The following is a 22000-nucleotide window of genomic DNA, read 5'->3' on the forward strand; positions in this document are numbered from 1 at the left end:
CTGCTGGGCCGGGCTTCACTCGGGAGAGTTGTGTCCCCCAGACATACTATCAGGAAGATGCAGGAGCGAAAGACCCTGCTCCACGAGAGGAGGAACTGGGAGTCCTCCTGGCTGTGGGCCACTGCCAAGGCCAACAGCAGCACCAAGCGTGGGCCTCCTCCTCCTCCAGGTTACAACGAGGGCCATCGCCTGACCTTCTCAAAATGGCGGCGGGGGTGGATCCACCTGGACCCCCTCCCCAAGATGGCGACGCGGGGCGGCCGGCCGCCGGAGCCCGGTTGTGGGGAGTGCGCTTGCGCGCCGGGGCCCGGAGTGCAGTGAAATTCCGGGAGGGCGGGGGGAGGTGGCGAGTGAGCGGCAGACACGGAGCGACGGGCTTAAGCCCCGGTTAGGGACCCTGTGTGCTACGGCGGCGCCCGACGCGGAGCCAGACCCCGGGGGGGCCAGGAGCGGGCGGCGTGAGGGGGACTCGCCGCCGCCGGCCAGTTCGTTCGCCGCAGCAGCCTCGCCGCCGCTCGGACTCCCTCCCCGGGCAGAGAGGGGGAGAATGACGGAGCTCCAGTCCGCCCTGCTACTGCGGAGGCAACTAGCAGGTAGCCGGGCTGGGGCCCGGGCTGGGGGTGGCGGGCCGGGAGCCCTGCTCAGGGGGGCAAGCTGCGTCGGGCCTGGGGCGGACGGGAGCTGGCGGTGGGGGGCGGGAGCATGAGGGCGGCGGGTGGGGGGGGTAAGTTACGGGCCGGCTGTGTGGACAGGCGTGGGGGGGAGGAGGGCAGATTGGGGCACCCCTTCCCCCTCACGCCGGGAGCTGAGGGAAGTAGGCCGCCGGGGGGAGGAGGGGAGCTGCGTGGGGATCCAGGGGAGGGGAGCTGCGTGGTGGAAGCGGGGGAGGGGCTCAGGCTGGGGTGCTTGGGGGGGCTGGAGGTCGCTGTCGGGCGCGTTGGAATCTTTCTCCCCCCCCCTCCCCCCAGGTGGCAGGCGGATGGGGGGGGGTGTCTCCTTGTGCTCTCTCGGGGCGGGGCCTAAAGAGGATTTGAGGGATTCCCTTGTGCTCCCCCCTGTGAACGTGCCCAGGGTCTCTCCCCCCCTCCCCTTGCTAGGTTGGGGTGCTGCTCGGCAACAAAGCTCCAGGAGGCGATCGCTTGGCTTGTCTGTGTGGGGCTGAGTCCCCGTCCCCCCCGTCCCCCCCCCCGCCCTTACGGGGAGGATCTGAGGGGCTGCAGCTGTCACAGCCCCTCTTTCCCCCGGAGCAGCGGGCATGGCGCTCCCCCCTGCTGCGGGGAAGGGTGGGCATCTTCCTCCTCCCTTCTTTTGTGTTAAGCTCTAAAGTAGGAGGCTCGGGGAAAGCGGGGGGGGGGGGGGTGGATCTGACAAGCCGGGGTCTGGGCTGGAGGCGTGTGGGTGCCAAGTGAGGGTAGGGGGCTGGGGTTGGGGGCGCGGGATGGAAGAAGATAGCGAGATCCGGCTCTGCCCCAGGTGTCTTGGGAGAGTGGAGACGATAGAAAAGGTCGGGGTCGCTGCTTGATTCACTTTCTGACTCGCGTCTCGATCTCCCCTCCCCCTTCCTTTGTCCCTGGCCTGACCAGCCTTGCATGGCTAGCCCAGTGTGCCTCAGCCACTGCTGCTGATACAAGGGGACCTGGCTCGGCTCGGCCTGTCCCGGCGGCAGCGCCGAGCATGCGCGGGGCCGCCCGGGCGGCTGGCCTCACAATGCAGCTCCATGTGCAGCTCGCTGCCAGATTTAAAGAGAAATGATCCAGCAGTTGTGGCTGTGTCGGCTGCAGCAAGCAGCGTGTCATTTTCGCTCTTCTCCCTCCCCTACGGAGCACATGCTCCCCCTTGATCCCTCTAGTTTCCTGCTACCAGAATGAAGTAATCATCTTTAAAAACAGATTTACCCGGTATTTGACTAAGGTGTTAGTCAGACCTAATGGCCTTCCTCTTGTCTTGTGCAAAAAAAAATTTGCTTCACATCATAAGGAAATATATGGCACTAAGTATAACTAAACTCTGACAAAGGAGGCTTTAGAGAGTGGAGGAGTCGCACAGGGGAAGGAGTCATTCAGTGACAATGGAAACCAAAGTGTAGCTCTAGTGTCAGAGGAATTACTGGTATTAGACTTGGGGGGGAGGGGGAAGCAGTAGAAATCATAGTGTACCAGGGCAGTCCGTCCAAAGCAGAATGAGGGAACAAGATGACCAGTAGCTCTCTTCCAGTATTAATGCCTAGCTTGTGACATAAGCAATTTTTAGAATGTTGTTTTATATAAACTTTTTTAAAATGCAACTTCCTGCTTGGTGTGTCTAGCTTTTAGTGGGTATGTCTAAGTTGCAAAAGAGTGCATGAACTCGGGTTAGCTAATGTGAACTAAAACTAGGGTGACCAGATAGCAGGTGTGGAAAATCGGGACACTTTTTTAGGGGGTGGGCGGGAGGGGTTTAGTTGCATATATGACAAAGCCCCTAATATTGGGAGAGTCCCAATAATATTGGCATGTCTGGTCATCCTAGTTAAAATAACAGTGAAAACCAGGCTTTTAATTCAGGTTAGCAACTAGAGTTCAACCCCAGGCTCCTCTAAGGTTTGAACTCCAGCTGCTAAGCAGATTAAAAACCAAGTTCCTGTGTGTTCACTGATTTAATGAATCCTGTCTGTCTGGTAAACTACACATGTGTAACAGTGTAAACTAGTATATAATTTCTTAAAGATGGTGTGAAAAAAAGTTGTAAGGAACATGTCCAGTGCATAATGTAGCTAAAACTAGTGTTAGCAATAGCAATGTTAAATGTGTATCTGTTCCCTTTCGTGGTACTGAAAATCTTACGGTGTCTACACTCAGTGTGAGTGCCTGCTAAGATACATTAATCTTGATAGGTATAGACTTGTCCAGAAATCCTATAGCTCCTTAGAAGGGCTTAGTTGTTCGCATCTTTCTGTGTATGGGCGTTGAGTGTATGTAGTGAAAGTGGTCTATTTTGTAGTAATTGCGAAGCTCAGTAACTGCAATAAAGACTTGTTAGGTTGAGAATTCTCCAACTTTCTGCTTCGAGTCACTGATGCTTACCTGACAAAATGAATAATCAAATGCCTCAAAGACATGGCTTATGATCACAAACCAAAATTTCTTGGTTCTATATTATGTAACTTAAGAGTTACAAGACCAAATGATGGCCTAAATCAATAGACACAGTACCTTACTATTTTGATGGCATTACTCCTGAAGATTGCATAATTTGATATTGGATTTCTTGAAAGAATGGTAAAGAAACTATGTAGATTTGATTTCTGTAAGGAGTCTCTGAAATCCTGGGTCACTCCAGCATAGGGCTAACAAGAAAAAGTGTGGGTAACTTCAGAGAATGGGCACTGGAGCGTACAGGTAGAATTGGTTTCAGTGCTTTGGGCTTCGCTTTCATGCCCTTTCTGTTGATGAAATCCTGCTTATTTGAAACTTGAGTCTTTAAAAGATGACTAGTGAGACAACTTTAAAACTTGTCACCATTGCCATCACTAATTCAACAGTATTGGGAGTAACTGCAAATTCTCTGTAATAGTACTTGGAACAGATCTAACCCACGGTGTTATATGATGATACAGCTGGTAGCTCTTCCCCACGTGGGTTCCCATTGTAGGATTCTGTGGTGCTGAACCTATGGTAAATGTCTAAACGTTTGGGAGGTAGAAGGGGGAGGTAAAGGAACCTTGGAGTCTTCGAAGTACTACTACTTTGGGTGATTATCATTTTGACAAGTAGGACACTTCTCCACATTTTAATAGCATGGATGGGATTTCTAAAAAGCAAATTGAGCAGAAACTTGAGACTCTCAGACAGTGCTCTCTTTGATAGCAGGCCACTTGAAATCCTAATGCAGAGAGGTTGGACTTGTCTGTCATCTGACCCACTGTTGGCTGCCTCCTTCCAAGTCTCAGTTTCATTTTTTTCACACCCACAATATTTGCTGTACCTCCAAACAAAATGTAACATACTAATATTCTGATATTACTGTTTGCTTCTGGGGGGACTAATACTTCACACTCAGTGCTATGCATAGTAGGAAGGCTGGTGAGTCACAGGATGGGATTAAGGGCATGGGCTGAGTAAAGACAGCAAATACATGTCTGAGATGCTTTGTGTGATCAAAGTTTGATAAAATAGCTCTAGATCATACCCGTATCCTTTTAAGTAGTGGTACCTGAGCACAGGAGGTCTGAATCAGAGCTGTTAGACTTGGAGCAAGGGATGAGTGAGGTAGGAGAGCTGAAGGTGGAGAAACAATTAGTGGATCTAAGAGCCATTAGTAGGGCAGGGAGTGGGATAGAGATTAACTGCATTCTCCAGTGCAGTTAGGCAAGAGAAGTGAGATCCTAGATAGCAATTATAAGCCCCTAGGACTCTTCTTAGTACCCATCCCATTTTCCTTCTACTGGCAGCAAAGTACTTGGTGTATAGGAAATTGTTTCCCTCCTCCCACCCCCCAATCTGTGGCAAAGTACCATAGACTGCAACAGAAGCTGGTTCGTGCTGTATGTATCCAAGAGCTGCTTTAGACCAGGGTATCACTAGCTTTAAAGTAAGCCATCTTCCCCACTAGCTAGAAATTAACTTTTTCTAAAAGAAAATACAAACTTGAGCAGAACCTTTAATTAAATCTTTAACCATGGCGATGTAAGGACAATAGGGAAAGCTGTAGGCACTCTTCACGTACAATCTGCAACAATATTCTACCCTGGTTATCTTTTGCGTTGTGGGAAGTCTAGCTACCAGAATGGTGGTTCCCAGTAGTGCTGTAACTTGAGCTTCTGTCAATGCTCCTGTCAGCTGAAAGGGCGATCCTCTTGTCTGTATGAAAGTAATAGTCATAGTCCAAGTGCTAACCCTTTTCTTGTCCTGGATAACACTAACATCTAAAGCTATATATGTGTTCAGCTTAATTTCTCAACCTGACTTCGGATGTGAATATATCTGATTTCATATCCAACTTACTTCTTCTTTCCACCTTCTCTAAGATGCTAATAGATCTTGTCTGTCTCTCTTCAACGTGGACTAGACAGTTCTGTTTTTTGTAAAGGATGCATTGACAGAAGGGATATAACTTTTCACATTTCACATATCAAATTACAGACACTGTCAGTGTTATAATGTGCATGTACTTTCAGTATATCAACTAGATCCTGGACTAATACAAGAAGCTGTCAAATCTTGACTAAAGGAGTCCTGTTGTGTAACAGAATATTAATAGTCAAATTTAACATGACAAGCCTTACTTTAGATGGGACAGGCAGATATAAGATTCACATTTAGCTGGTAATTAGTTGGTATTGTCCAACTTTGATTTTGTTTTTTGAAGGGGAAGCATTAATTACTATCATCACCAGAGCAGCAGTATTTCTGGGACAGCTGTACCAGAGAGCGAGTAGTGACAAAATAGGAGCTAAACTTTAGTGGATGGGCTTTTGACTCCAGTGGTCTTTCCTCCCCAGCAAATCCTTTGTTGGGAAATATAACTTAATTAACGCTAGTAATTTACCTTAATGGAAGGAGAGGAAGGGGAAGCTAAGTGGCCAGACATCAACACAGCCAACTCAACCATGTTCTGGTTGGATTTTCTAATTTCTGGTGGTGATGTAACCAAGGTGACCATTAAACTTTTTCTCTTCCTCTTCACACTACAAAAAACTGTCAGAAGCATAATTACCCTTTTCTTTTGAGTTGTAATACCTGAAGTATGAATAACTCTAGATTTCTGATGATGGTGATGTCTTTGCCTGCTCCTGGAGAATAGCAGAAGTTGGAAAACATGCCTAGATGGAAAAAGATGAAAGTATCTAAGGCTTGTACAAGACATCTCAGTAAACATACTGGGTCAGACCAAAGGTCATCTAGCCCAGTATCCTGTCTTCTGTTCATTCCCTCTGGAGCACCTGGCATTGGCCACTGTCAGAACAGGTAATCATCAAGTGATGAAGTACTAACAAGGGATACTGTGGAATGAGGAACAATCATAGTGCCTTCTCAGTGCCCACAATGAAGAAACTTTTTGTTTTGATACTATTAGGCAGATTAATTTTTGGGTGTGTTTTCACCCAAATTCCTTGAGAGAGCCTGACTTCCAGGTACCTACCTGTTCATGATGATGGCAAAAATTCAGTCTCGTCTTTAGTATTTCTGAAACAGCTAACTGATTCAGAAACGTGCTTCACAGGAAATAGACTAACTTCTATCATAGTTTCTTTTTGAATATAACTTCATTATGCTTGGTCCGTCTTTCCTTAATCCTCATTTTTAAAAAAGTTACTTTTTTATAACTAACGAAGACTGCCTTCTGCTTGTGTTCTCTTGTGTTTTTCTAATGGAAAACATAACTACATCTCCAGTTCAGCAAGGATTAAATAGGCATTTGTTTTAAGCTTTTTTTTCTTTCAAAGCTGTAGTTCTACAGCTGTAAACATCCCAACTGAAAATAACTGGTCCTCATAAATTAAACTCTTCTCTGCCAGAAATACCAGTGTTCTGGATCATTTTCCTTCTTGTAGAATGGCTACTTCAAACTCTCATCTCTTGATCTAGGCACCCTTGCTGGGACATTTTCAGGGTCTTAACTTAGCCTTGAAATCATGGTTCTAAAGCATGTCTGAACTATTTCTGCAGGAATAACACTAACTTTTTATGCACTCATCTTAACTCATGCCAGATCCTCTTGATGCAACTTTGTCGCTATTGCTGGTATTGAGGACCCAGTATAGTTAAATTGAAACTGGAAGAAGTAACTTTTGCTTGCCACTCTGAAAGGCCTTTCAGTGAAGTGTAGGGTTAGTGGGATAATACAAATGTCAACCAGAGTAAATATGAAAATAAGTAAAAATCTAGGAAATAGTGGGAAGGAGAGTTCTCATATCTTATGCTTGATCTTAGAATTGATGTGTAAACTAATTATGTTTAACCAGTTCGTGTAGCGATTTAATATCAGTCCTACCGATCTATCTCCACTGCTTTTTTTCATACTGTAACTTTGCTTCCACTTGTACATCCTTTCAGGTAATGGTAGGAGTAGGCCACCATGCCAGTGGAATTCATGCTTTCTTAGGGCAGGTCTACACTAGAAGCACTACATTGGTGCAGCTTCAGCGTGTCAGGTGAAGATGCTCTATGCTGACGGGAGAGCATCTCCTGCTGACATCGCGCTGGTGCAGACAGCACTTAAGTCACTGACTTTTGTCGCTCAGGGGTGTCTTTCCTCCTCCTCTTGTCTCCCCGCCCCCCCCCCCGCGCCCCACACACCTGGGTGACATAAATTAGATCAACTTAAAGTGGTAATGTAGACCTTCCCTCAGACTGAGCTTTGGCAAGATCTATTTGATATTGCCAAAGGCAGGACCTTCAGATTTGGTGATCTAAGCCACCCTGCAACACTCATGCTTATTAGGCATACACTTCCCTGTGCTCTTTGAGTCCAGGGTAGATCAACTGGAGCACTGATCAGATGTCTAGCCTCTGTAAGAACGCTAAGTATAGCTATCTAAATGTAATAGGATTCCATAGAAATAACTGGATCTCCTAATAACAAATTACTCAAATGATAGTAATGCTTTTCCTGGCCTTGGTAGAATTGGTAAAGGTAGTTTATATCTTCTGAACAAGAAGGTTGTAATGTGATTTCCTGTAGGAAATCAACTAAATACTTGAGAGCTAAAACTGGATAATCAAGCTAGCTGCAGTGACTCAAACCTGGTATTCACAAACTGTATTCTGAAGAGTTGCTTGAAGAGAGAACCAACTTGTCTTACAGCAGTTCTGAATAACAATGCAGCCTAGAACTATGAATAACAGGTTTAGTGTTTTGCTGTTAGCAAGGGAAAAGAAGCTGAAAAGGTGCCTTTGAGTTCTCTTGTGCGTGTTCTGGGAAATGTTGCTGGTGCTATGGTTATGTGGCTTTTGTTTTTGGTATTTTGGGGCAGAGTGCTAGAATGTTAACATCTCTATATGGCATATTCCTGTGTGCTGTCATCCCCCTTCTGATGGGTGGATTCCCTGGAATGCATGCTATTCTTATGTAGAACAGCATAAATGGATGCTGGCTCAAGTTTCATACTCTGAAAATGGGTGGGTTTGACCACTTTCATAACAAGTATGTTATGGGTTCACACCAAAGACACTCAGATAATCTGAGATAGTAAGCGAGACAATTACTTATGCAACTTCTAAGGATTTGAATTTGTGACTACCTTAATCTGTTTCCTAAATGTACCAGTTGCAATTTGCTGTAACTTGTGCCTGTTTCCTTCTTGCAGGCAAATCAACTAAAATGTCAGACTTGGTTATTACTGGTAGTAAACCTTGTGGAAATGATGTGATCAAGTGAATTATCTTGCTTTCTGGGAAAACAAGACCAGATAGTTCAAATGGCTGTTTTGAACCTAGAATGCTTACATGTGATAAAGGCCTTCAGAGGTTCATGGGTATCCTAACTCTTCTGCTAATTCCCCAGTTTGCTCTTTGATTTGGGGGGCATACATCTGTCAACTTGTACTCCCTCAAAGATGGAAGGGAGGGGGTAATTATAAAATCTCCCCTTTAATTTTTGATGCTATTTTCTCCTAAAGGAAGATAGAGGAAACTCAACAGTAGTGGTCCTATGCCATTCTTCACACTTAAAAGATTTTCTCAGATAAGAAATATAAGATGGGGTGTGTGTGTGTATTGAGGATGGAAATATAAATAGCAGTGCTTCAAGGTAACCTTTACAACGGCCTGATCATTTAGCTGTTTTGGGACTTGACTAGACTAAGCCACAGAAAAGTATCACCATAACAGGACGTTTAGGATTAGTTGAAAGCTTTCCTGGCCACATTTCAGCATTCAGAAACTAGTACTGTACAGAAACACAAACTAAATGCAGTGAGGTAAAACCAAGGTTGGCTTAAGTCTTGTCTTCTACTTCTGCAGTATGTGCTACATAAACTAATTTGCTGTGATAATACTACCTTTCCTTTGTCTTACAGTGGATCAGTTCTATTCTGTTCGGGATTCCAGTGCTTGTCTTCTAACATGGGTCTGTCTTATCTACTAGTACACTCAAAGAACATTGCGGTGTTTATTGGGTGGCGCTTGGCCTGTAAGCCTTCTGTGTTCCTGAGTTACTCAAGGAATCTTCTAACTGCCCCTTTGTAGATCAACTTAAGGCATGGCTACACTTGCAGCTGTCGGAGAGCGCAGTAGAGAAAGCGCTGCAGTCTGTCCACACTGACCGCTTCAAGTGCACTGGTGTGCCCACACTTGCGGCACTTGCAGTAGCATTGGGAGCAGTGCATTGTGGGCAGCTATCTCAGCATGCAAGGTGCTTCCCAAATAGGGGTGGGGTGGAGTGTGATAGGAGTGTGCATGTGGGGGAGAGTGGGTTTTTTGGGGGGCTGAGAGTATGAGCATGCTGTCTTCTAAGTTCAGACAGCAGCAGACCCGCACGCGCCCCCCAGCATACCACAGTAATGGTTGCTTTGTCTCCAAGCAGATAAGCAGCCGACTGTCAGAAATTGATTTAAATCACTAGTCAGGGAGCCTCGATTTTTAATCATGGAATTTTTTTTAAATACACCCTGGTCTTGCATGAGTTGCTTGTGTTGTGATGAGAGCACCTACCAGCTAATTGCTTGCCTGGTGGCTTTAGGTTAAAGCTGCTCCTCCCAACTAGTGAAATAAGGGTTGTGCAATACAGTGTTGTAGCCTAGTTTGTATCATTAAAATGGTCCTGCGTCTTTCCCAAAAATATCCCCTCAAGCCCTATACCCCCTTTCCTGGGGAAGGCTTGATGATGATCCTCACCAATTCATACAGGTGAACACAGACCCAAACCCTTGGATCTTAAGAACAATGAAAAATCAATCAGGTTCTTAAAAGAAGGGTTTTATTTAAAAAAAAAAAAATCATTTCTGTAAAATCAGGATGGAAAATATTTTACAGGGTATTCAGAGTCAAAACACAGAGGATCCCCCTCTGGGCAAAACCTAAAAGTTACAGAAAACAGGAATAAACCTCCCTCTTAACACAGGGAAAAATCACATAAAACAAAAAATAAACTAATCTGCCTTGCCTGGCTTACCTATACTGGTTGCAATATTGGAGACTTGGGTTAGGATGGGTTGGAGAAGATGGATTTCTGTCTGGCCTATCTCTGTCCCAAGAGAGAACAAAACTTAAAGAGCACAAACAAAAGCCTCTGCTGTGCCCCCCCCCAACCCCCCACCCCCATTTGAAAGTATCTTGTTCCCTTATTGGTCCTTTAGGTCAGGTGCCAGCCAGGTTAGCTGAGCTTCTTAACCCTTTACAGGTAACAGGATGTTGCCTCTGGCCAGGAGGGATTTTATGGCACTGTATACAGAAAGGTGGTTACCCTTCCCTTTATGACAGGCATATATGTAGAGCATTATAATATACCTGTTTTGTGACTTAATTGGGAACTATCTGAATTTTTATTAGTGAATCAGTAGTAACTTGTCTAGCATCTTACCAGTTGAACAGTGAGCTTGAAAGAGCTCAGGTCTTCCAAGCTAAAGTCTCTTTACAGATAAAATCTCACTTAAACCAAACAGATGACTGATAGTGTAGTAATAGTGGTGTACCTAAATCTAAACCTGCATAAGGACTTGCTTACTGAAGTAAAACCTGATACGATCTGCTGTTGAACCAACTATATTTTGCAGAAACAGACGGTAGAAAGGGGTATGAGAAGAGTCTGAAGTAATTTCTTCAAAGCAGTATAAAACCACTTATTCATAAATGTACATTTGCACCACTGTTGGCTGAACTTTCAATTGCTGGTCAAATAAAATTCAAATATCATGAAGAATCCGGGGATTAAAAGTACTAATAAAATCTGAGTACGAGAACTCAAAACACTCTACTGAGGCAGAGAAACATTATTCCAATCCCTGAATGGAGGAGTGAGGCACTGGAAGGGACTCCCAGGCAAGCAACTAGCTTAAGGTAAACTCCTCAAGCAGAGGACCAGGGCAGAAAAGGTTCCCAGGACAGTGGGTAGCACACACTGTTCCAAAAGGCTATATTTAACAGGACAGTGTTGTTGACTGGACCAGATCTCTGCAGTCTGTCGATTGAGCCAGCACAGGGTGGATATGGACAGTCTGGCATGTTCCAGGAACGCTTTAGTGGCAGCAGGAAATTACTTAAGCGTGTGGCACTTAAGAATCTAAAGCTACTCAGAATGAGAACCAGTAGCTGTGTCATGGGTGGGGTGAGCAGACAAAGAAGGGATGCAGCGGAAGACTCAACTCTTAGTTATATCCTACTGTAATTGAGAACTGCTCTGGTGGTAATAGTCACAGCTTGATATGGGAAATACAAGCTGCTAGAAAATGAGACTTCAGTAGTCTGAGCCCTAGTCTTCAACAGTGCTGTATAGGTGGCTGTAGACTGGTATCTCTCGCCCTGGGTTTAATCCACTGAACCTCTTAATGAGATCTTAAGACCACTTGTTCAATCGTCAAACTACACTCTTAAATCTAGTATTAAGCAGAGTAATGACTCTTTAACGTAGTGCAGAATACTCTGAAGTATTCATGTGCAGTGGTGGGCTGTCTGAGTAGAAGTTGAAAAGTTTAAATGCCATACATAGCTGCTGCATTTAGCCATGGGGCTCTTTCTGCTTAGTCACTTTGACACCTCTGCCTTGCTTTTGGTTTTGTCTAAAGGGCTCTAGGCCTGTCTAAAGGGCTCTAGGCCTATATAAAGGTAGGGGAATGCTTGTAGTTTGGTGTGCATTTAATTAACACATGAACTAAAGCCACAGCCCATGTAATACTTGTATTAAAGGCTTCTTTCTGGCTGATTCCATAGGTGCAGCACAAACCAAAAACAGTTTGTACTGCAGAACTGAAGGCTGAGATACCGACAAAAGAAGTAAATTGCATCTTAATTGAGGTGCAAAGATTATGAATATAGTTAAAACAGAATTGCAAACTTTAATTTCAGAAACTTAAATACAGAAAACTAATCAAATCAAGAGGCTAAAGAAGACAAGTGAGGTGCTTAAAACCAATTATTGGTTGACTCCTGCTGCCTAGTTGTACAGGGAGGCTTCAGGCATTGGAGCCCTCTTTTTTTTTTTTTTTTTTTTTAATTTGTTCATGTCACTACTGGGCCCTGTTGCATGGGAGTTCCTCTAACTCCCATGCATCTGTACTTAGGAACAGCTTACCCCATCTGTAAGCAGTAACTACTTCAGTTGGGAATTGACATACTTATAAATCACTGTAAAACAGGTATGTTTTCATCTGGTGCCGGTAAATGCAGAGTCCTTCAATCACTAAAGGTTCCAGCCAGTACAAGACACAGCAGCCCATATGCATAGCATTAGAGCTTGCTATGAACACTCTGTGCATGCTCCCTTCTCCTTGCAGTTGCTTTGCTCTGTTCAGTGGGGAGTTAATTCAGAGCTGAGTCAAGAGAGCCTGATATTCAAAGTCCTACGTGGGACTGGCTCTAGCTATCTGGGACTGCCTAGTCCTCCATGATGGCTCATGAGTGTTGGAGCCAGCTCTTCTAACTGGTTATAGACTAGACCAGGGGTCAGCAACCTTTCAGAAGTGGTGTGCCAAGTCTTAGTTTATTCACTCTTAATGTAAGGTTTTGCGTGCCAGTAATACATTTTAACATTTTAGAAGGTCTTTCTAAAAGTCTGTAATATATAACTAAACTATTGTATCTAAAGTAAAGTTTTTAAAATGTTTAAGAAGCTTCATTTAAAATTAAAATAAAATGCAGAGCTTCCTGGACCGGTGGCCAGGACCAGGCAGTGTGAGTACCCCTGAAAATCAGCTTGCGCGCAGCCTTTTGCACACAAGCTACAGGTTGCCTACCCCTGGACTAGACATTGGACTCCTGCAAAGTGAGTGACTAAGGACAACACCACTTCCAGAACCAAACAAAATTAAATTTTTCTGACTTGCTCTCCCTCAGTCTCATCGTGCACAACACATCCACCCACTCACTGATAAATAAAATCAAGCTATTGCTTCCATAGCCTGTAGGACCAAAGTTAATGCCTGAAGAAAAGGCTAGACCAAGGACTTGTCTCGACTGCAGAGTTAGCTCAGGCTAGCTTAACTAGAGAGAGTGATCACAGTGCAGAATAACACCTGATCGGCACAGTAGCTGAATTAGCAGATAAGAGGTGGTATATCCCCACTGCATTACTAGCTTAAGCAACAGCAGTGCTCAAGGCTCACCTGAAAGGAAAGGAGTCTGAATCTGATGCTTAAAGAGTTGGGGAGGGGGAATTGATAAAGGCTTGAGAGGAGTCCAGCAGGTCACATGAGACCCATGACATGAAGCATCTCATCAATGAGGATGTAGAGGTGCAAGTGCTTGATTGTGAAAGAATGAATAAGTTTTAAGCTTGTAAGCCTAAGGGCCTGATAGTTCAGAAATGCTGAGCCCTTGTAGCTCCTTTAGACAGTTCAGGGGGGCATTAATTTAAATCTCCTCCAATTTGAATAATTTAAGTTAGTAGGAAACCTTGATTTAAATCAATTTTAATTGTTCTGTTTTGTACGTGGCCTTTGGGGAGTGGGGGCAAGGTTGATTCTCATTGGCTTTGAACTATTAAGACACCTTGATTTGCGACTAAACATAGCCTTTAGACTAAAGTTGTATTTTTGTTTTGCTAATCAGGAGGATACAGTATATCTATACACACTTATTTAAACAATTCTATAGCTTCACTTGCATTTATATTCAGATAGGTGAACTATGCATTATTTATTGGATGGTTTAACTAATTGTGTTCAGCACTATTTGTATAGAGATCCAAATTCAGTTAAATACAAACTTATATTAAATTTACTGTGAATGTGCTGGAAACCATTTTGTATTTGAAACAGCTGTATTTATAGTGAATTGTACTTATTGTTTCTGGTCACAAACTTCAGTATTTTAAAACTAGTTATCTCAGTCTTATCTCCTTTTTCTTCATAGATTGGAAAAGAAAAACCAGCTTTTCTCCCTTTTCAACTCCCACTTGTTTTCGTAACTTTAACTAGTCATTGAACCAAACTAGAAGAATAGACTAAAATGAAGAAAATATTCTCTCTGCACCTGCAGAAGAGGCTACTGCTATCAAAAACATTTCAACACACTGGTTCCAGGTGCCTATCGAGTGACTTCCACTAGTTTAAAACTTCAGCAGGAAACATGCTGCCTTATGGGTTTCTATACTGAGTTTAATTTTTTTTAATTATGTTAAGTTTAGGCCCATCATAGGCTGATTGCTATTTTAATTTAATAGGTTTATTTTCTAAAATCTGTTTAAAATCTTTTTTTGGTCTAAAACTTTTTTAAAAATCCATCCTGCCTAGATTTCAGTTAGAGTTGTCTTCAGTACCTCCTAAAAATCAATCCATAAGCAGTTGGGAGGATAGAAATGTCAATGTCTCAGAAAAGGAGAGAGTAGGAAATATGAGAGAATTCCTTAATTTACTTCTACATGGTCCATCTCTGCCTTACAATACAAGAGGTGATGTGGGAAAGAGGCTAGGATGGAGAAGTCATCCTCCTAAGAAGTGATAAATAATGTAAGTGGATGACACCACATGCAGAAAGGGGAGCAATACACACATTCCTACTTAATACAGCAGTTTCTATAATGCCTAACACTGAAGACAAATCTCTAATAGTGAGGTGGATGAGATTGCTGTAAAGCAGTTTACTGCTTGCTTGCTTCTTCAGGGAATTCTGCATGACTTTGCAATGCAGAATTTGTGCAGAATTAATGATCTGCATAGAATTTCATTTTCCTATACATAATTGGTGCTGCAGAGCTGCTGGCTGCCACTAGGGGCCACTGGACCCAGCAGGGCCCAGCTCTTCAGCTTGCAAATATAGGACACTTGGCAGGAGGACGGGGGGAGAAAGATGGGGAGCTGAGGGTTCTGGGCAGCTATAGTTCCCAGCATGTCCTGAGGGAAAGAGGTTGTGTGCAGGAAACTCTGTACAAGCCCAGGACCCAGCCTCAGTCAGTTTCTCTATCTGAATCCCTGGACTGTGGGAGTGGAGGGGGAGAGCATGGCTGGGCTCTGGGGGGTGAGGGTGCCTGAGACTGGAGGGGTAGAGTGTGTTTGTTTTTTTTTGTTTTTTTTTTTTTTCCCCCCCCAAGACGTGCCCAGCTGGCACGTGTGACACACCCAGACTGAAGGAACCAACAAAAGCATAACAGAGGAAAGAGGAACTGGGTTGTCTTAAGTGTTTCTTTTAACTCTATACTCCTGGGGGAATCTTTTTGTTGTCTGTATTGTTAGACATACTTGCTGACAGGTATTTTGAAATTTACCAAAATAATTGGAAACTGGTGTGATGATATGACAAATAAAATATGCAGAACTCTAAAACACTGTGTACAGAATTCCCCCAGGAGTACTAACGGTATCTTTGTGGGATAAGTAATGGAGGAAAAGCCATTTTGGTATGTTGGTCCCAATGAAATTGGTTATGACCACACCTTTCACATTATCGTACTGCCCATGAACATGCTGGGACTACTAGGTCTAAAGCCCTTTTTGAGACAGTTTTTTTTTTTACAAGCACAGTAAAAATATCATGTCATGATATTACCTATTAATGCAGCATAATTTCTTGGCTTAGTATCCTGGTCTGATTATTTGGGGAACAGTTATGAATTTAATCAGTCCATGCTCGAGTTGTGGTGGTGGCAGTGTTACTAACTCCTCTGTAAAGGAAGTTAGTCCTCTGTAATACTGTTTCCAAACCACATCTTGTCCATCCCTTCTACGTTTGAATCCTGCGGCTTCTTTGTGCTAGTGGAGGGCAATAAAGAAACTGAAGCTGCATATGGCTTTTATGGGCTGGAGGTCCAAACATCTAGAACTGTAACTCGATGCTCAAGAAGACCCATTTGCAACTTCTCTAGAATTGTTGTAGGTTTGGCACTGGACATGCAATCCCACAAGCCTCCATAGATACAATGGACTAATATTTACAGAAAAGCTGTAGTCACAACTTCATTTAAGATACTCCACTACACATAATGGAATCCTAAAGATGACCTTGAAAGGAAGAGAAATTGGGGTTGACCTCTTCTGTTGAAGTCAAAGGCGTGAATATCCTTATTTAAAATCCTGCTTGGCTTTTTACGTTGGACTTAGTATTTTCCAAGGTAGGAAAAAAAAATCATGTAAGCCTTGCATCAGATATCTAGGAAGCAACTCCTGGTTAGCAAAAATGTATTTAAATTTGATACCCTCTTCTTTCTTCCGAGGAAAGATTAAGGCCTTGTTCATACAACACAACGAAGGACGTAAATCCAACTTTGTGTCTCAGTTATTTTTAAGAGATATAGACATTTCAGTTCATGCGGTGAGCTTTAAGGAACTGCCTTTTTAAGTATCCACATAGATTCCCACCCCCAGTGCATACGCACACGATGTGCATGAGTTCAGAATCTAACCAGCAGCATCTGTGAAGGCAGTAGCTGTACCTTACATACCCGCATTCCTCTCAAGGGCATAAAGGGTGGAGCAATCCAGATGCCACTCAGTTTCTTACCACCCATGACAACAAGATGGAACAGTCTCAGTGTTCTCCTTCCAAGTACACTCAGTTTGAGGTGCATTTAAAAAAGCTTATGAAGGGACCATCTGACTCAAACTGTTCCAGCAAGTCTGTTGTGCACTCCTTAAACAGTCAGCAAATGCTCCAGATATTAGAGGTAACCCCAGGCTGTGGGGATTAGAGACTTTAAGCATCAAAAGAGCTATGCATCAGTGGTTTTTGTTCAGTTACCCTCCATGTCCTGATAGTCGACATGAGCGACTTTAGGTTGAGGTAGCTGAATCGTTTTGAGGTTCCGGTGACATAAGGGATTTATGCATAGGAGCAAGATGTCCCACAAAGTGGAATGGAACCACAAAGTGAGAATGAGATGCCCAAGGTGGCCAGGATTGCGTCCTATATTGAGGCACGTCGGGTGAAGGAGGAGGCATCCACAGGAGTTGAGCTCTGTCCACCTCATGCTTATGATTAGATAGAATGGGATGTCACTTTTCCTCAGCTCTCCTCACTGTGTGTCTTGGGTGATAAAGTAGCAGCTTCTAGAAGATGCAGGTTAAGATAAACAATAAAACTTGCCTATGGGGGGTGCTATGCCCTATGGAGTAGCAGGACTCCATGAGAAGTCAGCTCAACAAAGAGAGGTGTAATTTTTCCATTGCCAGTAACCAAAGTTTTATACTCGACTGGATTTAGAGCCTACAGATAGGAGTGAAACATGTAGCAAAGGAGACAGGGTTCAGAAGAGATCCTCAAATGCCTAGATGTTGTAAAGGTGGGTGGAAATGAGGGGATTTGTGCCAGGGTAGAGTGATACTGCAGACTCGTGCAGTTATGTCAAAAGAAGCAGAAAGGAAATTCTCCTCTGTTCAGTACCAAGCCAGATGCAATAGAGGGTACCAGGATTGATGGTACCACAGGTTGTCAACTGTCAGCAAATGACAGGTGCAGAGTTGATGCCAAACTAGAAGTGATACCTACTTAGGTGTACATTCCCACCCAGTTACTGGAGCTCATAGAAGCAATCACCACCTCAACAGTGGCAAAAGCTTTTCTTATGACAAGTATTTTTTGACAAATCATCAGATCTCCAGGCTCATCCAATAACTTCATTAAGTCTGCCTCAAATGACTCGGGCACATGGCTTTCTTGACATCAAATGTCTGAGTTCACTTCAGACCGCTGTTGTCTTTCAACCAAGCAGATACAGTATGAAATTATAGGGGGTTATAGGAGTTTGACTCCTGAAGGAAAAGTTGGGGAGCAAACGTGCACCTTTCTCTGACTCAGGCTATGGGGTCCCCTGTGGACTCAGTCTTACAAATATCTTTGAAATAAGACCTGCAGATAGCTTCTACCCCTTGTGAAGGGAGCAACTAGTCAGATCCTGACAGGCAATACTGCAGCAGTGTATATCAACAGGTGAGGAGTATGCTTTTAAAACTGGCAGATGACCCTAAGCTGGGAGGGGCTGCAAGCACTTTGGAGGACAGGATTAGAATTCAGCAGGCTCCTGACAAATTGGAGACCTGGTCTTCATTCAAGATAAAATTGAACAAAAACAAGCACAAAGTACTTCACTTCAGAAAGAAAAATCAACTGCACTACTACAAAATGGGGAGTAACTTATGAAAAGGATCTGGGGGTTATAGTGGATCACAACTTGAATAAGAGTCAACAATGTGGTGCACTTGACGAAGAATACTAGTCCTTTTTCACATGTTAACAGGAGTGCTGTATGTTAGACACAGGAGGTAATCGTCCTGCTCTGCTCAACACTGATGAGACCTCAGTTTAAGGTACTGTGGTGCCCAGAATTGTCTACACTTCAGGAAAGATGTGGACAAATTTGAAAAGTCCAGAGGACAGCAACACACAACAAAAGGTTTAGAAAACCTAATGTATGAGGGAAGGCTAAAAAAACAGGTCATGTTTAGTCTTGAGACAGAACTGGTGGGAGGGGAGAACCCAGGTTAATATATTAAGGGTGGCTGTAAAGAGGTCTGAACAGTTATTTGGCATGTCCTACTGAAAGTAGGACAAGAAGTAGTGGGCTTAATTTTCAGTAAGGGAGACTTACAACTTTCTAACTATAAGGCTAGTTAAACTCCGGAATAGGCTTCCAAGGGAGGTTGTGGAATCCCTAACATTGGTGGGTTTTAAGAACAAGTTAGACGAACACCTGTCGGGGATGGTCTAGGCATACCTGGTGTTGCCTTAGCATTGGGGGCTGGAGTAGATGACCTCTGAGGTCCCTTCCAGCCCTACATTTCTATGATGCTAAGGAGGGGCATGATCAACACCTGTCAGGAAGCAACTCTTCTGTAGGAACAGTGTCTTCAGAACTACATCAACCTTTTAGCTCTATATATTGGGGGACACAACAATCTGGTTCATATCAGAAGAAATAGCTTCTCTAATGCACAAATGGACTTGAGAGCCATATCCTATTGGGGTTCCCACTCATGGATATCTTTGACCATCTAGAAGGCAAAATATGACATCTTCTGCTTGGATGAATGAGTCAAGCTCCAGCTAAGATGCTCTTCTGATTCACTGGGGCAGCCACTTCATATAGGCCTTCCCACCATCTCCACTAATTCCCAGAGTCCTTTGGCAGGATGATATGAGGGAACCATTTGATACTCCTAGCATCAGGTTGGCAACACCAGTTTTTATTTTATTTTTATTTTGGAACTCTTCCATCTTACAGTTAACCACCTATTGTTACCACCTCTTCTGGACCTGGTTTCGCAAAACTATCATCTAATCCTTCATCCAAATTTGCAGTCTGTATCTAAGTTCCCTCTAAGCTGCATGGCCGCACAGCAGCCTATTAAGCACCGCTCAAGCTGCAGCGGGGAGAGATGCCCCTCCCTCTGCCCGATCCCAGACCTGCCATGGCCAGGGAAGAGAGCTGGAAGGGGGGGAGGGGAATTCTCTCTCCTTCCCCCCCCCCCCCCCCCCCCCCCCAGCCCTCAGGCAGCTGACACCCCTGCATCTCAACCCTCAGCCCCACCTCCACCATATGAATTTTATGTGCACCAATATGGAGGTTGTATCCCACACAATTAATTCTGCACATGTGTCTGAAAAATTAGAGGGAACATTGGGCTGAATCTAACAGCTTGAATGCTGGTTGGTTGACCTACATGGATAGAAGCTGCTTGGTGTAGTTTCAGGACTTTCATTCAGAGCAGGTAAGTATCCATCAGGTTAAGATGGGCACAAAAGGAAACATTTCTCTGAGTGGACTAGTAAACATTGCCTTCATCCACTGGAAACGTCCATTCCTGACACCTTGAGCTGTAAACTGGTTTGAGTCCACTTGGCCACAATATCAGCCTCTCATTCTCTCATACAAGATTTCTCAGTCTGTTTTCCAACAGTACCTAGATTTCTGAAACTGCAAATGTATTTCCTCTGTCTAGCCATTCTGTATGGGATTCCGTTATGGTCCTTGCTTCTGATATAACTGCCTTTCAAATAGCATCAGATTGTTTTACCTGCTTTCTGAGTGGCCACCAGTTCAGCTTGCAGGATGAGTGAGATTCAAGCCGTGGTGGTGGTGGTGGTGATCATTCTGCTCTGTGTTTTGCAAGGACAACTTTGAAACAACCTTTAGGCAAGGTCTTACGCCTTCACCTGAGCCAATACATATTTATGCTTCCATTTCAAGGGGCAAAACTTCATATATGGATAGTGATTTCTTTAATATTAAAGGAATACTTTGGGGAATTATGCCATAATGGGAGACTTTAATTTCCTGGATAGGGATGGAGAATAAATGCTACCAGCACTGGTAGGGCCCCTTTACCTGTGGGTGTGATAGATGACCGTTTTTTCTTTATCAAGCTGTCACTGAAGTAACGAGGTGGTGCAGTTTTAGACCTGGTTTTAGTAAGTAGTGACAGGTTTCAGAGTGAGAACATCTTAGAGCTGGCTGTCAGAAATAACCTTGGATCAAGAGCCAATTTGGTAAGAATGAAATAGAAGGCTAATCAAAACCATGTCAACAACTGGTGGTTTGTTGTGTGTGTGGTTTTTGTTTTTTTTTAACTTCAAAAGAGCAGACTTGGGGAAATGAAGGGAATGAATTCAAGAAGTCAATTGGGCTGAAGAGCTCAGTGACTTAAATGTGAAGGAGGCTTAGTTTTTGTATAGCTGGTTTGAAGAAACTCCATCTGAAATTTTCATCCCAAACAAGAGGGGAAATTTGTAGGGAAAGGCTCCAGACCCCACTGAATGAATGATCACCTCAAAAGCTTAGGAGTAAGTAGAGAGCCTATAGGGAACAGAAAAGAATTGATCTGCAAAGAAAACTACATTGCAGAAGCTAGAAAATGTGGGAATAAAGTAAGGTTTGCTAAATGTCAAGATGGATTAGTGTTTATTGAGGAAATTAAAATGGTGGTGGTTTGTTTTTTTTTTTTTTAGTTGTATGAACAAGGATGGATGAGGTTGAGCTGCTATGCTGTGTGGGTGAGAAGGAGATTAAAGATAAACTAGATGTGGTCCAAAACCTAAATGCGTCAGTTTTCAATAATATGGAGCATGAAGGCAGTGCAGCTGATGGAAATGAGTGTCTAGAAATGGAAACCAAGCTCTTACATATATTTTTCTTCCACCTCCCAGAATACTGAAATCTGGCATGTTAGACTGATGGTCAGTAGTAGTGGAGTTTCTCAAGTACTGATCTTTAGTGAAAATACTTATGACCTTGGCACAGAAAGTAGGTGTACTAATGAAACTTGCTGATAGCCAGTTGGGAGGCATTGTCAGTACAGAGGAGGATGGGAATATTATACAGGAAGATCTGGATGACATCAAAACTTCACCCCATTTCTCTCCAGTCCACAATAGTACAGAGTACAAGGTCATATACTTAAGCTCTAATTTCTGCTACAAGCTTGGGACTCATCAGTTGGAAGCAACAGAGGAGGAGACACACCTGGATATGTAGGTCAATCACAAATAACTATGAGCAACCAGTGTGGTGTGGCTGAAAAGGCAAGTGCAGTTTTAGGATTGCATTAGGAAAGGCATTTCCAGTAGAAAAGTATGAATGCTGTTGTACAGGACATTGGGAAGACCTCATTTGAAATACTGTGTAAAATTCTGGTCATCGACGTTCAAGGAAAAACAAATGAACAGGTACAGAAAGCTAGTAGGATGATTAGGTGAATGGAGGACCTATCTTATGAGAGGAAGACTGGAAGAGGTTGGCTTGTTTAGGCTGGCAAAAAGAATGCTGAGAGGGGATATGATCTTTATAAATATATTAAGAGAAGTAAGTACCAGGGAGGGTGAAGAGCTGCTTAAGCTAAAGGACGGTATGACCACAAGAACAAATGAGTATAAACTGGCCATGAATATATTAAGGCTGGAATTTAACAGAAGGTTTCTAACTATCAGAGGGGTGAAGTTCT

The 22000-nt window shown here is 43.6% G+C and overlaps 1 protein-coding gene across 2 annotated transcripts in view; it reads left to right on the plus strand.

Moving 5' to 3' along the window:
- Window positions 1-288: 288 nt before the first annotated feature.
- Window positions 289-22000, plus strand: part of UBE2G1 (ubiquitin conjugating enzyme E2 G1) — a 41708-nt gene continuing 19996 nt past the window's right edge. Inside the window, exon 1 of one of the 2 annotated variants that reach the window (XR_006286306.1) lies at window positions 289-593. Coding sequence is in view for 1 of the 2 variants with exons in the window: in XM_037880431.2 (XP_037736359.1) it covers window positions 548-593 (46 nt within the window). In the remaining variant the exon portion in view is untranslated. The remainder of the gene's footprint in view (window positions 594-22000) is intronic. The other variant, XM_037880431.2, reaches the window with a different exon arrangement.

The sequence above is a fragment of the Chelonia mydas genome, chromosome 17, assembly GCF_015237465.2.
Source record: "Chelonia mydas isolate rCheMyd1 chromosome 17, rCheMyd1.pri.v2, whole genome shotgun sequence".
Taxonomy (NCBI): domain Eukaryota; kingdom Metazoa; phylum Chordata; order Testudines; family Cheloniidae; genus Chelonia; species Chelonia mydas.